Consider the following 18,509-nt stretch of genomic DNA (forward strand, 5'->3'; position numbering starts at 1 on the left):
TCTTCTTCCTCTCTCTTGAAACCCTAGTTTCTACAATGTTATGAGATTATAGGTTGTAATTATAGGCTGTAATTATGGAGTTAGGTTGTAATTATAGGCTGTAATTATGGAGTATTAGCCCAAATAGGAATATCTTGATTATAGGAATTAGATTTTCTTCCTATTTTAGTATCTACAAGGCTGTATATATATGTACTATTTTCTTAGTTGAAGGAGATATCAACTTCTTCCAATTCTTGTTCTATCACATGGTATCAGAGCTGGAGACACCAATTCCAGTATGAAATTAATTTCTGGTTTTCTTCCCGTTGCTGCCCAAGTGAGCAACTTTGAATTCTTTACGCTGCCCAAGTGAGTAGCAGCTGCGATCTCTAGGTCACCCATTCCGAGCGACATCTGCATCCAACCGCTTTCTTACCAGGAGTGGAAGCAGAATCCCCAGATCGGCTTACCCACTAAGTTGCATCGCCGGAAACCCAACGAGTGAGCCACACGCGCCGCCACTAGTTTTTGCCCCTCCGTCACACGCCAAAGCGTGGAGGCGCGTCTGACGGACCCACCTTCACCGGTCTCTTTCCGACAATCACCTCAGCTTCGGTGTTACTCTTGTAGTGTTTGTTTGCCCATCAGGAAAGTCTTTCTTCTCTGTTCTTTTTATACAGTTGATATTTCGGTGATGCCAATTGTGATTTCTTGCTGTTTGGGTGTTGCATCTGCTGTCGATTCTGTTTAAGTGTGTTTTATTGGCTTTGCTGGTTGTCAAAAGTCTATTTTCTTATGTTTATGATGGCGGTTGAACAGAAGAACTTGGCTATGCCTAGTGTTATCCCCATTCTGTCTAAAATCACTGAACAAAAACTAAACGGAACTAATTGTTTAGACTGGAGTAAGACTGTTCATTTGCATTTACGGAGTATCTCTAAGGACAACCATCTAATTAAGGACCCTCCTACTGATGAGACTCGTACTGAATGGCTAAGAGTTGACACTCAATTGTTTTTTGCAAATCCGTAATTCTATTGAGAATGAATACGTCGGTCATCTCTCTCACTGTGAGTTTGTAAAAGAACTAATGGAATATTTGGCTATTATGTTCTCTGGTAAAGAAAATATTTCCCGTATTTTTTTATGTTTGCAAGGCATTCTATCGAGCTGAACAACAGGATCAGTCTCTACAGACCTATTTCATGAATTTCAAACGCACTTATGAGGAATTGAACGCCTTGTTACCTTTCAGTACTGATATCAAAGTTCAGCACACTCAATGTGAACAGATGACTATTATGAGTTTTCTGGCTGGCCTTAATCCTCAATTTGATGGTGCTAAGTCACAGATTCTGTCTAATCCTGAGATTACCTCTTTAAAGGAGGTCTTTACTAGGGTCCTTTGTACAGATACCAGTTCCCATACCTCACCTGTACAACAACCTAGTGCACTTTCTGGGTCTCAGTCAGCTCATGTTGTAACTACGAGTGATGCTCCTCATCCATTGTCAGATCAGACCATTACAATTTCTACAGATGAGTATGCGAAATTTACCCAGTATCAAGAGGCATTAAAGAACTCCTCTCAGTCCATCACTGCCCTTGTTGAGTCAGGTAAAACCAATACATGTCTTCTTTCTTCTTCCTCTCAGTGGGTCATTAATTATGGTGCGACAGATCATATGACAGGTAATCCTAGTATCTTTTCCACTTTCCAATCACACACTTTTCCTTCTTTAGTCACCTTAGCAGATGGTTCTATTTCTTCTGTTCTTGGTTCTGGCACTATCAATCCCACACCAACACTTTCTTTGTCATCCGTATCGAGTTTACCAAAATTTCCCTTTTATTTGGTATCTGTTAGCAAACTCACTCGTACTCTTAATTGTTGTATCTCATTCTTTCCTGATCATTGTCTGTTTCATGATCTTATGAAGAAGAGGATTATTAGTAAAGGACGAGAATCAGGAGGTCTGTACATTTTGGATACCCAGGAACCCCGAACCATTGCCTGTTCCACTACTTTATCTCCTTTTGAAGCTCATTGCCGGTTGGATGCAAGTGGGTCTTTGTAGTCAAATTTAATTCTGATGGATCAGTGGCTCGCCTAAAGGCTCGCTTGGTGGCCAAAGGCTATGCACAAACATATGGAGTGGACTATTCTGATACTTTCTCCCCGGTGGCAAAATTGACTTCAATTCGATTATTTATTTCTCTGGCAGCTACATATGATTGGCCACTTTACCAGCTTGATATTAAAAATGCTTTCCTGCATGGAGATCTTTGGGAGGAGGTTTATATGGAGCAACCACCTGGGTTTGTTGCTCAGGGGGAGTCTGGGAAAGTTTATCGTCTTTGAAAATCGTTGTATGGACTGAAACAGAGTCCTCAAGCTTGGTTTGGAAAATTCAGTCAGGCAGTAGAGAGGTTTGGGATGAGGAAGAGCAAATCTGACCATACTGTTTTCTATAAGCAGTCCACATTTGGCATCATTCTACTTGTTGTATATGTAGATGATATTGTTATCACTGGGAGTGCACGCAGGGAATCTCATCCTTGAAATCCTTCTTGCAGAGCCAGTTCAATACTAAAGATTTGGGGCACCTAAAGTACTTCTTGGGGATTGAGGTGGTAAGTCCACATTTGGCATCATTCTACTTGTTGTATATGTAGATGATATTGTTATCACTGGGAGTGCACGCAGGGAATCTCATCCTTGAAATCCTTCTTGAAGAGCCAGTTCAATACTAAAGATTTGGGGCACCTAAAGTACTTCTTGGGGATTGAGGTGGTAAGGAGTAAAAGAGGCATTTTCCTGTCTCAGAGGAAGTATGTTTTGGACCTATTAACAGAAACTAGGAAACTAGGAGTCAAACCATGTAGTACTCCAATGCTTCCTAACCAACAATTCACAAAGGATGGAGATGCTTTTGATGATCCTGAACAATATAGAAGATTAGTTGGAAAGTTGAACTATCTCATAGTGACTCGTCTTGGCATTGCTTACTCAGTTAGTATTGTAAGTCAATTTAGGTCATCTCCTGCAGTGCATCATTGGGCAGCCTTAGAACAAATATTGTGTTACTTGAAAGGAGCTCCTAGACGGGGGATACTGTACCGGAATCATGGTCACAGTAATATTGAGTGTTTTTCTAATGCGAACTGGGCGAGTTCCAAGATTGATCGAATGTCCACTACTGGCTATTGTGTTTTTGTTGGTGGTAATCTGGTTTCGTGGAAGAGTAAGAAGAAAAATGTGGTGTCGCGATCTAGTGCAGAATCTGAGTATAGAGCAATGGCACAAGCTTCGTGTGAGGTTATGTGGGTTTCTCAACTCTTAATTGAGGTCGGTCTTGAAGTCTCAGTTCCAGCGAAGCTATGGTGCGATAATCAAACTACGATTCATATTGCTTCGAATCCAGTTTTTCATGAACGAACTAAACATATTGAGATAGACTGTCATTTTGTTCATGAGAAAATTCAACAAAACTTGATCTCTACAGCATATGTGAAGACTGGAGAGCAGTTAGGAGATATCATTACAAAAGCTCTTAATGGAGCCCGGGTTTTCTATATTTGTAACAAGCTGGGCATGATTGACATCTATGCTCCATCTTGAGGGGGAGTATTACGAGATTATAGGTTGTAATTATAGGCTGTAATTATGGAGTTAGGTTATAATTATAGGCTGTAATTATGGAGTATTAGCCCAATTAGGAATAGCTTGATTATAGGAATTAGATTTTCTTCGTATTTTAGTATCTACAAGGTTGTATATATATGTACTATTTTTTTAGTTGAAGGAGATATCAATTTCTTCCAATTCTTGTTCTGTCACATACAACTTGGTATCGGAGCGGGTAGAAGCATCTAGGAGTTGTTCTTTGTTGATCTCCTACCCAGAGGTGAACTGTTGACGTCAGACTGCCGTTGGATGACTTCAGCAGTCCGTACAGGTGCCGTCGACAGTCTATGAAACTACACAGCTTGATTCGCCCTGATTTTAGAAAAAATTTTGTTATGACTCTTGTCATCATATGAAGCTTCTATGATTTTTGGTAGATTTTTTAAGGAAAAAATCGCAGAAATTCTAGATCTGATGTCGAGCCATGTACAACAGGTTTAATGATATTTTTCTGTTGTAAAACCTAGACCGTTCGGGTCATTTTTGAATTTGGGATTGATAGGAAGTGGTCCCATAATTTTCTGAGCACTGTGTGATTTTTGGGAGATTTTTTTCTCCTTCTATTTTGCTGCCAACCTAGTTTTTTTGGGCTTCCTTTGGTTGATAACCGTATGGTAACCTGGTTTTTGGGTCTGGAACCTCGATTAAAGTGTTGGGGGTCCTTTTTGGTTGGTGAAAAGGTGTCTTTTTAGACTATGGAATCATCTAAGGATTTTCAGATGGTTCCTGGCGTGCTCCTGAGAACTGCAGATATTTCCAGTGGTACGATAACTACTGTTAAACTAGATGGAACTAATTTTTTAGAATGGTCTCAGTCTGCTAAACTTACCATTACTGGGAGGGGTAAATTGGGATTCTTCACAGGAAGGGAAGTGAAGCCGAGTCTTGAAGACCCGAAATTTGGAAGGTGGGAACAAGACAACTCCGTTGTTATGTCATGGATGATTTGCTCAATGCAACCTCATATTGCCCGAAATTACATGTTTCTTCCATTTTCCAAGGATATATGGGATAGGGTAGTTGCTACTTATTCCCAAGTTAACAATACTGCTAGAGTGTATCAGTTTCGGAGGGAAGCTTGCAGTATGCGTCAAGGGGAGAGATCTGTTGCTATGTATTTCTCTTCTCTACAGTCTATCTGGGAATAAATGGATCACTTGAAATCTCTAGTTTGGAAGGACCTTGAAGATGGTGAGGAGTATCGGAAGTACATAGAGGAGAATAGAGTCTTTGATTTTTTGGCAGGCTTAAACCCAGAGTTTGATTTCACCAGACGACACATTATTATGCAGGCGTTGTCTCTCTTGCTACTGCTTACTCTCTTGTATAAGGGGAAGAAATTCGAAGAACTGCCATGATGTAATCCTTTATGAGTGATCATTCTACCTTCATGTCATCACGACCCAAGTAAAATACTAGCAAACATCCCATTGTAGAGAAGGTCATGGATGTTATTTGTAAGTATTGCAAGAAGCCAAGACACACTAAAGAAAGGTGCTGGAAGCTTAACCCTCATCTAAAGTTGAAGAAGTACAAAACCGGGAAGAAGGGCAATGCTCACTTGGCTACAGTTAGTAATGATGCTCAGCCCTCAGATGTGCTTAACTCCTTTGATGTGATGGACAAACTTAGGAATATATTGTTGCACCTAGAAAAGGGTGGTACATCTTCCTCATCTGGTTCTAGACCTAGTAATCTATCTAGTTCATATGCCAAGATAGGTACTGCACTTGCTTGTTCCTCCTCCTTTAGCCCATAGATTGTAGACTCTGGGGCCAGTGCCCATATGACTGGTATGCCTTTACATTTTACCTCATATAAGTTAACCCCGGGGAAGGGCAAGATTACTGTTGCTAATGGATCTTAGACACCAATCTTGGGTCAGGGTGAAGTCAGAATCACTAATAACCTTTCTCTTGGCTCTGTTCTACAAGTGGCCTAGCTAAAAAAAAATTATTGTCTGTTAGTTTTTTAACAAAAATCCACAATTGCTCAATGACCTTTTTTTTTTCTAACTATTGTGTTTTTTAGGACCTAAGCACGAGGAATACGATTGGAAGTGGGCATGAAGTGGATGGAGTCTACATCCTGGACGGACTTTTAGAGCATGGATTGTCAAGCCAGACTAAGTCTTGTTCCAATGAGAAAATAAGTCTTTTGAAATTATGGTATTGTCGCCTTCGTCATATGTCTGTCAATTTTGTCAAGTTTTTGTTTCCGAACTTGTTTGATTCAGTAGAAATTACTAATTGCAGATTTAGATGACTTCCTTGTGAAGAGAAAGAAGAAGATGAAGGGTTTCAGCAGTAGAGAAGAAAAGAGGAGAAGAAAAGAGTAGGAAGTCAGCCAGAATTGAATTAGTTCTGGCCGCCAACCCCTTATTATAATTTATACTTAACTTAAAGAATAAGATATTACAAGAATGCCCTTAGTAGGGCGGCAACTAAAGTAGCTGAACAGTCACAACATAAAAACATAAACTAATGGGCCTAAAGCCCAACAACTTCCTAACTTAATAACTTAAAATAAGAATAAAAAACAACTGGACCCAATAACTAGAAAATTGGCCCAACTCAACACTCCCCCTCAAGTTGGGAGTATATGTCACACATTCCCAACTCAATACTCCCCCTTGCAACACCTTTTGTGAGAGCATCAGCGAGCTGCAGATCAGAAGCAATGTATGGAAGACAAACTTCCCTAGAAGTCACTCTATCTCTGATAAAATGTCTATCCACTTCAATGTGCTTAGTTCGGTCTTACTGGACTGGGTTATGGGCGATGTTAATTGCTGCCTGGTTATCACAGTACAACATCATAGGTTCTTCTGCCTATACACCAATTTCTCCTAATAGGGAACGGATCCATAGAAGTTTTGAAACTCCATGTGCCATGGCCCTATATTCAGCTTCAACACTTGATCTTTCCACCACTGTTTGTTTCTTACTCTTCCACGAGACAAGGTTACCCCCAACAAGGGTGCATACTCCTGAAGTGGATCTCCTGTCATCAAGGCATCCTGGCCAATTTGCATCTGTATAAGCCTTTAGTTTCAACTGTCCATGATCAATAAACAATATGCCTCTACCTAGGTGTCCCTTTAGATAAGCGAGAATCCTGTTAGCGGCCTCCCAATGATGGACTCGTGGAGCATGCATGTATTGACTTACCACACTTACTGCATAGGAAATGTCTGGTCTTGTCATACACATGTATAGCAGCCGACCCACAAGTCTCTGATATCTCCCAATGTCCTTTGCTGGCTCACCTTCTGATGCATTGATTCTGTGGTTCTGATCAATAGGGGTACTGATTGCCTTCGTTCCAAGCTTCCCTGTTTCTTGAAAAAGATCCAAGACATACTTCCTCTGAGAGATAAAAATTTTATGTTTTGATCTTGCAACTTCAATGCCTAAGAAGTATCTCAGTTCTCCAAGATCCTTAATTTCAAATTCTTTATGTAGATTCTTTTTCAGACAATCAATCTCACTTAGGTCATTCCCTGTGACAACAATATCATTCACATAAACAATTTGGATTAACACCAAAGATCCCCTTCGCTTCATAAACAATGTATGATCGGATTGAGTCTGAGTGTAGCCAAAAGCAATCAAGGCCTTTCTGAATCTGTCAAACCATGCTCTAGGAGATTGTTTCAAGTCATAAAGTGACTTCTTAAGCCTGCATACCTTTCCCTTTTCAGCATCACTATAGAAGCCAGTAGGAAGATCCATATACACTCCTCTTGCAGATCCCCATTTAGGAAAGCATTCTTCACATCAAGTTGAAACAGGGGCCAAGAGTATGTGGCAGCAAGAGAAAGAAGTATCCGAATAGAGGTCATCTTTGCAACTGGTGCAAAGGTCTCTAAGTAATCAATGCCATAGGTCTGTGTGTACCCTTTTGCAACAAATCTGGCCTTGTACCTTTCTATACTTCCATCTGCCTTATATTTTACTGTGTAAACCCATCTGCATCCAACAGTCTCCTTGTCCTCTAGTAAGTCCACAATGTCCCATGTCTGATTCTTAATTAAAGCTTTCATCTCTTCCTGCATAGTTGTCTTTCATTCAGGTTTGGAGAGAGCCTCACTAACACCCTTGGGTATAGACACAGAGTCAAGGAATGAAAGAAAAGCATGGTATGAAGGAGAAAGTACACTGTAAGATAAGTACTGTGAAATACAATGAGCAGTACACTTTCTCTTCCCTTTTCTGAGAGCAATAAGAAGATTTAGGTTATCTGTAACAGGATTAATAGAATCAATGGGAATTAAAACAGTAGTGGGATCAAGAGGAATACCTGAATGCATGTTAGCTGAATCTGGAGTCTCCAAGGAACCAACAGGAAGTGAAGTGAGTTTTGCTGTAGTGGAATCAACCTCCTTGTGAAGTCTCTATCGTGAGTAATGTTGAGAAGCAGGATGCAAAGGAGGTGGTAAGGTAGGTGACACAGGATGGTCAAGCACAGGAGTAGACACAGGGGCTGGAACTGGGAGAGGAATAGATTGCTGACTCACTTCCCCAAAACACTCCCCCTGAGAAGGATTCTTTGAGAAGAAGTATGTGGACTCAAAAAAGGTGACATCCATAGTAACATACTAGCTCCTAGAGACTGGATCATAGTAGCAGTACCCTTTTTTATTTTCTGCGTATCCAAGGAAGACACACTTCTTTGCCTTGGGATCAAGCTTCGAGCGGTGAGGACTAAGGATATGTGCAAAGCAGACACACCCAACCACCCTGAGAGGAATATGAAACATCTCTCCCTCAGGAAAAAGGAGACTGATTGAGGTGCTGAATCCAAGTATACGAGAGGGCACCTTGTTAATTAAATATACTGTTGTGAACACTGCATCACCCCAAAACCGAATTGGAACTGTAGATGTAATCATCATGCTTCTTGCAATCTCAACAATATGTTTGTTCTTCCTTTTTGCAACACCATTCTGCTGTGGACTATAGGAACAGCTGTTCTGATGGACAACACCATATTCTAACAGATATGAAGCAAGGTGTTTTTTAAAACATTCCCTGGCATTCTTTGATCTGAACACATTTATTCTTGTTCCAAACTGTGTTAGCACCATTTGATGAAATTGCCTCACCAAGGATGGTACTTCACCAAGGATGAAATTGCCTCACCAAGGATGGTTGTGTGAGATTAGGGAGTGAAGAAGAGTGAGTGAGATAGAGAGTAAGAGTTTGAGAGAGAGAGAGAGAGAGAGAGAGAGAGAGAGAGAGAGAGAGAGATTGTATCTCTTGTTCTCATAATGGATATGTTTCCTCTCCTCCCATTGATGTCGAACCACATTAAACCTTGGTGTTTCTCTATTTCTTCTTCTTGTTTCCTCCATGAATTGCTATTTTGTTTTATATTGGTTGACATGGTATCCGAACTATTTTATGTTGTTTAACATGGTATCAGAGCAGGTGTTTCAATTGTTGTGAAGGTGTTCCGATTGCTGCGAAGGTGTTTTGATTGTTGTGAAGGTGTTCTAGTTGTTGTAAAGAGTTTAATAGTGGTGTGATAAGTGAGTTTGTGAGCTGTGACGGTGTTCCGGTTGCTACTATTTCATGTTCAATTGAGCTAGTAGTCGACTACTACGAAATCTCTTCATGTAGTAGTCAACTACCAAGGTTAGGATATTGATAGTAGTCGACTACTACAAAATCTCTTTGTGTAGTAGTCGACTATAGGAGTAGGATACTGATAGTAGTTGACTATTGCGGTAGTACTCATCTACTTGGCTTAAGTTGCAGTTGTTTATGAGTTGGTGGTGGTTTCGTGAGTTGGAAAAGAAGCTTTGATGCCTCAAGTTCTGGTTGTAGGGGCTTTGATTCCTCTAGTTGTGGTTGTTTGTGAGTTGATGATGGTTTTGTGAATTGAAAAAGAGGTTTTGTTGCCTCATGTTGTGTTTTTTTGGTGGTTGGTTAGAAAAGGGGCTTTGATGCCTCAAGTTGTGGTTGTTTGTGAATTGGTGAGTTGGTAAAGGGGCTTTGATGTCTCAAGTTGTGGTTGTTTGTGATTTTGTTTGTTGGGAAAGAGGTTATGATGCCTTAAGTTGTGGTTGTTTGTTAGTGGTGGTTTTGTGAGTTGGAAAAGGGGCTTTGATGTCTCATGCTGTGGTTGTGAGTTGGTGTTTTGCGAGTTGGGAAAGAGGCTGTGATGCTTCAAGTTGTGGATGTTTGTGAGTTGGTAATGGTTTGTGGTGTGGTGATAACTTTGTTGGTGAACGTGTGAAACTTCCTTGGTGTATCGGTGAGTTGTTGTTTCAAAGGTCCTTTCAACATCTCAAGGTTCATGGTTGCTACTTCAATAATAAACCTATTTCCATGGAGGTTGCTTCAACATCTTTACTTGCAAACTCAAGCTGGTTTTCCCACATTGAGTTTAAGGGGGGGGGGGGTTTATTGAGGGATATATTGTATTTGGTTATATTTGTAGTCATAGTTTTCAAGGTGCCAAGGTGAGGCTAGGAGACTGGGGGGTGCCTTGTTGCCTAGTCGCCTAGGTGGGCACCTAGGCATCGCTTAGGCGATGGATTTTTTATGTTAAAAACATAGATCCTAGGATAGTTCCCTAGGTACCATAACCATATTTCTTTAATAATTATTCATGATTTTCATAAGAAAAGTATAAATTTCATATTAAAGTATAGAAAATCAACATATTCATGAGAAGAAAAGGAAGAAGGAAAATAAAATTCAAAAAATATAGGGGTTGAACCCTTATTTTTGTTATAGGAAAAGAAGAAAATAAAAAGTGTTGGTAGTAGTAGTAGTAGTAGTAGTAGTAGTAGTAGTAGTAGTAGAGAAGAGAAGGAAGAAGGAAAATGAAATTCAAAAAATATAGGGGCTGAACCCTTTTTTTTGTTATAGGAAAAGAAGAAAATAAAAAGTATTGGTAGTAGTAGTAGTAGTAGAAAGAAGAAGAAGAATATATGGAAGAGGAAAATGTGCTGATTCGATAAAATTTTAAGTTCTTCCTTACTTATTGGTTCAGGTTTTTAAGTCCTTGAGGGTTCAATACAGCATTTAGCAATGTTTGTGTTGATTAAACCCTAATAAGTAAGAAAATAATACAAAGAAATTAATATATAAACACACAAAATGATCATTGTAGTTTAATAATGTCTATTTTATAATTATCATCTCAAAAAAGAATGAATAAAATAGTATTTTATAGTAGGAAGTAGAAAACTGCTAAGCGATTAGGCAAGGCGAGCCTCAAAGGGTGCCTTGTTGCCTAGGCGTCGCCTTGACAACTATGTTTGTAATATTGATAAGTTATGGGGACCAATATGTATTTATGTTAGAAAAAGAGGTTTATGTGTAATTCTATATTTCGATCTGTTGCTTATTTAAGCAAGTGGTTGTGTGAGATTAGGGAGTGAGGAAGAGGGTAAGAGAGAGAGAGAGCTGTATCTCTTGTTCTCATAGTGGATATGTTTCCTCTCCCGTAGAAGCCGAACCATGTTAAACCTTGGTGTTTCTCTATTTCTTCATCTTGTTTCCTCGAGTTGCTATTCTATTTTATGTTGGTTGACATGGTATCAGATTTATTTTATGTTGTTTAACATATATTTATAGACCTTTTTTGATGGGAATAGAGTACCTGAAACTTGTCATAGCATTAGTGAAAACATTTGCTAGCTAAAGCTCAAAAGAGATATGAGTGTTTTCTTTCTTGGAGAGAGAGAAGAGAGAGGAGAGGAGAGGAGAGAAGAGAGAAGAGAAGAGAAGAAAAGAGGAAGAGATATGTTTGAGAGTCAACAGTTCTAGCTGGTGGCGCCCAACTTCTTATTTATAATAGCAATAAGTGAATAAAAGAAAAGAAAATTACAAACATACCCTTGGCAGCACACCCTAATAATAAACTAATTAAAACTAGAAAACACTATCCTTTGGAAATATTCCTGTGAATGGATCCATGGGAAGCATAAAATTCATCGAGCTCACTATGGAAATATTCCTTTGCATTATTTGATTGAAAATTTTGGATTTCAACGTGAAATTACGTAAACACTATCCTTTGGAAATCTTTTACAATATTTGGAACTTCGTCTTTGCTACGCATGGGAAATACCCATGTATAGTGGGAGAAATCATCAATAAATGTGATAAAATACTTATACCCACCCTCCGAAGTTATAGTAGTAGGTCCCTACACATCAGAATACACAATATGGAAAGAGAAACTTGATCTTTTATTACTTGAATGAAATATTGTTCTACATTGCTTGTTCTATTGGCATGTTTGACATTGGAAATCTGATGCTGAACATGACTTAAATAAATAAGGAAACAATGACTTTACTATTTCAAAAGACACATGACGTAACTGATTATGCCACAAAAAATTTGACTCCTATTTGACTGACTATGTGACTCTGAGGATGACACCGAGAAACCAGCCTTGTTATCAAAGGTGTAGAGACAATCCTATGATGCATGAGAGGACAAAACATATTGAAGTGGATAAACATCATTTGTGAGAAGATTGAAGATGGTGAAGTTTGCATTCCATATGTTAATTCTGCTAACCAATTGCATATTTCTGTTGGTTGACAAAGTATCCCTGAGGACATCGTTGAATTTCAAGTCCTAGAAAATAGGTGACTGGCTCAAGATCTTTCATTTTGAAAGAGTTGCTAAGGAGTTTCAAGTTATTAGTACTTTCCACATCATCTCCTGTGATAAGGATATCATCAGCATATACCAGGATGAGAGTCAACCCTATGCTTGTTTGAAGGTAAAAGGAGTGTAATCTGATGCACTTTGCTAAAAAACGGCCTCCAACACAACTGTACGGAAATGGTCAAACCAAGCTCATGGAGCTTGTTTAAGACCATATAGAGATTTTAACTTGCACACCATGTAAGTGTTATCATAGTATCCAGGAGGTGGTTTCATGTAAGCTGCCTCTTGTAAATGCTCGTGGAGGATGGCATTCTTGACATTGATCTGATGAATTGTCCATTGCCTAAGAGCAATAGTAGCTAGAAGTAAGCAGATAGTTGTCATTTTAGCCACTGGAACAAAAGTTTCATCATAGTCAATCTCATATTCTTGCATGTAGCCTTGAGCAACCAAGCAAGCTTTATACTGGTCTATGTTTTTAGCATGAGTGTGGCCCAAACGTCTATGCCATAAGTGCAACACCTTATTACAAGTAGCAGAGAAACTAGAAGTAGTAGATAGGAAATAAGAATACGATGAAGCTCTCTTATTCTCAAATTCTAGAGCAAACAACCTCCTAAGCCTATGCCCCTTCCCCTCCATCTCCTCACTGTGTTGGTCCTAGATAAAACAACCATCACGAGAAAACAAGACATTGTTTCCATCATCAACAAGTTGTCCAACAAAAGTTAGATTAGTAGTCAACTTAGGCACTAAAAAAGTTTTGGGGAGATACAAGGGAGTAGACTGAGAGGTGGATAGAAATAAATCATCACAACCACATATAGGAAGAGAATCACTATTAACAGTAACAATGTCACTAGCAGAAGTGTAAGGTTTAGGAGACTGACCAAAGGAAGCCCTAGTTATGTGATTTGAGGCCCCAAAGTTAATCACATATGAGAAGGGGAAGAACACAAGTAAGAAAACTTACCAACCATCCTAATAGTAGAAAAAGCAGAGGAAATAGCCGAAGACATAAGCTCACGAATCTTATCTTCAGTCAAAGTGCCTTGTGAATCAATTTTGAGAGTTGATGAGGAGGAAGAAGTATCAGTTGATTCAGCTGAAGTTTGATAAGCCTTATGTTGTCCTTTCTTGAGGGGCCTAGTTGCCTATTCTACAATAATATGTCCCTGTTGTTTACTATAGGTGCAAAATTTTTCTTCTTGTAGTGAGATGCTACATGCCCAAATTCCTTGCACTCATAGCACTGCAATTTCGAAAAATCCTTCTTCCCTTTTTTTTGGTAGCCAGTAAAACAACATCTATTCCTTGTTCTTTCTTCTGATCAGGAGAAGACGGAGTAAGGAGCCGAATTTCCTCTCTTAACCTCTCCAAGAATCATATCTAGATAAGGTACAGGCTCTCTATTGAGTATGTTTGACCTCACTGCCTCATAATTAGATTTGAGGTGCATAAAAAAATGCATAGTTTTCCTCATAATTAGATTTTACACAACAATCTGTAGATAGATCTCCAAAGTGAACCAACTCATATTTAGTCCATAGGTTCACGAAACCAGCATAGTATTCTTGAATTCGTTTATCCTTGAGCATAGGAAAATATATTTACCTCAATTTGATATTGCCTAGACATGTTTGATTGCTGATATACCTTTTTAAGATATTCAAGCATGTCATGGGCAGATTTGAGTCCCCTCATTGAGATACTAACTTCCATGGTGACAAATCCAAAGATCCAAGACACAAGCTGTGCATTCTCAGTTTTCCATTGTTTTAATCCTTTGACATCACCAGCATCGGGCATGGCTGTAGAGCCATCAAATTTTACAAAATGCATAGTTACTTCCATCAAATTTTACTAAAATGATTCCACTCCTCTCAAGTCCCATAGTGAACATAACACAGAAGAAACAACTGAAGCAAGCAGTAGAATCACATGAACCAATATGAAAGAGTTAAAAGAGAAGAAATAAAACCTCTTACAGTCGAAGGAAGATGTCCAAAACACAGAAAGACTGAGCTTTGAAATCGCAGTCCAGAAAAGGAAAGTAAGACTACTGCCGCCAAGAAAAGATGAATAGATCTCCTTCAATCCTTGTCCGAAGCTGATGGAACTTTCAGAATATGGAGAACATGACCAGGCGACACTTCCTTTGAAGTTTTATCACGAACTGAAGTCTTTCAATCGAAATCTAATAGGATTTCTCTTGCTGGTTGCGCAGAACAGAGAAAACTAGTTCTTGGATTGATAAAATCAGTCTAGAACCAATTGCAAGGATAAAGAAAGCCCAAACAATCTGAAAATATTAAAGATGAATCAGAGAATAACCCGCTCTGATACCATGTTAACTTGTAAGAGTGAAACCAGCAAGAGAGTAGCAAGAAAACTCCAAGGCTGTTAGGGTTGATCTGAATGTCGATCCAATCCAGAAAAGATAAATTTATATTAAAAGGTAAATGGACGAGATTGTCCTTACAAAATAAATAATAAGACAAATCTGTACAAGGCTGTACACTTATATACATGCCTAATAATATACAAACAAAGAGAGTAAAAGTACAAAACTACCCTTTCTCTTCTCTACAGCATCACCCTAGAACCACTTATCTTGTTGCAATAGAGAGGGTTCTTAGGTACCTGAAGAAGTTCCTTGGTAGAGGTATTCTCTTCTCCAAACATGGTCTTTTCCGGATAGAGACTTTTATGGATGCTGATTGGGCAGGTTCTGTTGATGATAGAAGATTTACCACAAGTTATTGTGTCTTTGTTAGAGGTAATTTGGTAACTTGGAGAAGTAAAAAGTAAGCCTTGGTTGCTAGATCTAGTGTGGAGGCTGAGTATAGGGCCATGGCACATGGCATAGCATAAATGTTATGGTTGAAGAATATGTTAATGGAGTTGGGATTTGAAGTTCAAGATCCAATATTATTGTATTGTGATAATAATGCAAGGATTAATATTGCCTACAATCCTGTGATGCATGAGAGGACAAAACATATTGAAGTGGATAAGCATTTGATTCGTGAGAAGATTGAAGATGGTGAAGTGGAATTCTGTTGATCAGTTGGGTGATATCTTCACCAAGGGTGTTACTAGTACCTGACATGTTGATATTTATACCAAATCCAGTGTTTCATGAAAGAACGAAGCATATTGAAGTTAATTGCCATTTTGTGAAAGAGAAAGTAACAAGTGGGGATACTATCACACCATATATCAATCAGAAGACCAAGTAGCTGATCTCTTCACAAAAAGCTAGGTCGGTCAAGGATGGAATATATTTGTAACAAGCTGGAACTATATGATATATATATTCTCTAGCTTGAGGGGAAATTTTAAAGTAGTTTTGTTCTTTTTCCTATTGTATCTACTATTGTTAGTCGACTGCTATTGTTAACAATCGATCAGTATAGTTAACAACCAACCAGTTGTAATTTTGTCATTAATGAATAGAAGTACTAAAGGGTTGGCTATCAAGAGAGAGAGATTATTCTCTTAACTTTTCCTCCCTTACTTCCTATCTCTTCTTCTCTCCTTATTCTCCCTTTTCCTTTCCTCACAGGTTGGTGAACAGATCCAAGTCTCCAGCTACTTCATTCTTAGTGGGCCCAAGTGGTGCAGAGCACAACTTTTCTATAAAGATCCTCTGGTTCTTTCTTCTACATCAGTACATCTGCCCTAGCTTATGCAACTAAACCACAGATCTCTGGTGGGGGATACTTAGGCATCCTCTAGACATGTCGCTGAATTTCTTTCCATTACTTTTGGGTGGGAATGAAATGCTCCATCAAGCAATTTTATGCCTCTCTCCCTATCTATCAATGACAAAACATATAAGTCCTAATCCCCTGCTGGGCTTTTGCAGCCTCTTAAAATACCTGGATTCGTCTGGTATGAAATCTCCTTGGATTTCATTGTGGGCCAACCCAAGTCGAAAGGGCTTCTCTATTGTACTAGTGGTTGTGGATTTTTTATCAAAGTATGCCCATTTTATCCCCTTGACACGTCCCTATAGTGCTGCTCCAATTGTAACTACATTCACAAGGGAAGTTACCCACTTCCATGTTATGCTCAAGGCCATTCTTTTGGATCATAGCCATACCTTCTTGAACAGTATTTGGCATGAACATTTCAAGCTACAAGGTTTTAGTCTCAATACATCCATTAGTTACCTTCCTCAGAAGAATGGTCAAATTGAGGTCATTAATAGGTGCCTTGAGACTTATGTACAGTGCTTTGCAAGGGACAATCCTAGGCAATGGGACCATTGGCTCCCATGGGATGAGGTGTGGTAGAATTCCACATCTAAAGAAATATCCTGGAAGAGGTACCTTATTTTATAAACATTTACAGGTAAGAGTTGAGGCCTATGTATATCCAAATTGGGTTGGATTGGTTGATGATAGGAAGTCCACTACGGGTTATTGTACCTTTGTTGGGGGAAACTTGGTGACTTGAGTTTTCTACACCTAGTCCTATGTCCCTCTATTGTGACAACAAGGCAACTATTAACATAGCTCACGATCCATTATTACATGAGAGGGTGAAGCACAATGAAGTTGACAAACATTTCATCAAACAAAGCTTGAAAGAGAGGTTTGCACTCCTTACATAAGTTCAAGTGATCAATTGGGTGATGTGTTCACTAAGGGTATTACAAGTCTTTGACTTGATGATCTTTGAAACAAGTTGGGGATGAATGACATATATAAACCAACTAGAGGGGGAGTGTCATAAGGCTCTTTATAAGTACCCTATGGAATTTTTGTCATTTCATGTTATTTTAGGCCACCTAATATAAGTATCAAAGAGGGCACTGCCAGATCTGTCTTGAAAATTTCAAAACTTTGTCTCTTTCTTTTCACCTCTACTCTCTTCTTCTCCTTCTTGTCTAAACTAAATAATAGGAAGCATACTCAAAGTTGCCTTCTGAGGTGATTCCAATGTGGCTCTTGCATTTAAACCAGTATTCCATCCATTTGATACATACCTGTGAATGCTAATAATCACTTTATGATATAACTTGTCAGTGTCCTAAGGAAAATACCATAGCCATTTCCTTAGCAACGATTGGTTCTTCAGTACCAAGTTTCCTAACTGTAGACTCCTAAATACTTCCTTTTGCATACACTTAGAACTGAGCTTTATTGTTGTACAGTGGAGCCCCATGTTGCACTAGAATTATCCAAAGGGTTTCTACATATTCCATTCTATTTACATTAATTAACTGCTTTCTATTGCCTTGTAACAAATAACAATAACAATAAACCTTTTAGTTTGCAACTAACATTGAATTTTTTATGAGCAAAGATGTACTGACCTTTTTTATTAATTGGACATGTGGATAATTAATGCATTTTGTGAGTGATTACTTCATTAGGTGAAAATAACCTGTGTTTTCATCTGTTTAACATAGGATAAATTCATTCAATAATGTTCTCAATGACACTTGTTTGAAAATGTTAAAATTTTTCAGGGAATGCATATGGTCATTGTAAGTCTGGTCCTAAGGTAAGCCTCAAGTTATATTTACTTTTATACATTCCATTAAGTTTTTTTTTTTTTGGATTACAACGAAAATTGTAAAGTGGGACAGAAAGGGAGAAATGGAATCTTCTGTTTTCCAGATTTTATGGTTTGGCTTTCAACAGGAATCATGCAAAATAAGGAAAATCGTATTTTTTGCTATGTATTCCACTGTTTTAACATATAGTCAAAATTCTTATCCTGGTCCAACAGCTGGTGGTCTCTAGTTGTCCCAAAGACGGTTGATTCTGCTCTGAGTGGATTTTATTTGAGCATCCACCTATTATGCCTAAAAATGGATACCAAGACAGACAAGTATATAGAAAACAAGGATACAACTCTCCATTTCCTATAGTCCAGAAGAAAAATATGAATATGGTATCTATACAACATGCTTGTACCATTCTTTAATATCTAGTTTTTGTATTTTTGAATCTAGCATCACTTCCCAAGAAAGTTTCTTGCTAAATTTAATTAAATTTCTAAAATATACTGGTTATTTAATGCTATGATTTGTTAATAGCATCAATGCTATAGAGAATTTCTAGAAGTGTCAATACAATATCTCATTCCATACCAAATAAAGTATCATTTCCAGCACCAGTATGCTAGACATTGGAAAGATTTCTGTGTACCATAGGTTTCGATTCCCAAAATCCAAACGC

At 38.5% G+C, this 18,509-nt stretch overlaps 1 protein-coding gene across 2 annotated transcripts in view; it reads left to right on the forward strand.

Annotated features, from left to right (window-relative positions):
• Positions 1-18,509, forward strand: part of LOC148865412 (signal peptide peptidase-like 2) — a 97,978-nt gene that overhangs the window by 22,145 nt on the left and 57,324 nt on the right. For both annotated transcript variants that reach the window (XM_088978275.1, XM_088978276.1), the window contains exon 7: positions 17,795-17,829. In XM_088978275.1, coding sequence (XP_088834401.1) covers positions 17,795-17,829 — 35 coding nt within the window. The remainder of the gene's footprint in view (positions 1-17,794; positions 17,830-18,509) is intronic.

The sequence above is a fragment of the Nelumbo lutea genome, chromosome 3 (assembly GCF_056320005.1).
Source record: "Nelumbo lutea isolate HS-2025 chromosome 3, American lotus-T2T, whole genome shotgun sequence".
NCBI lineage: Eukaryota > Viridiplantae > Streptophyta > Magnoliopsida > Proteales > Nelumbonaceae > Nelumbo > Nelumbo lutea.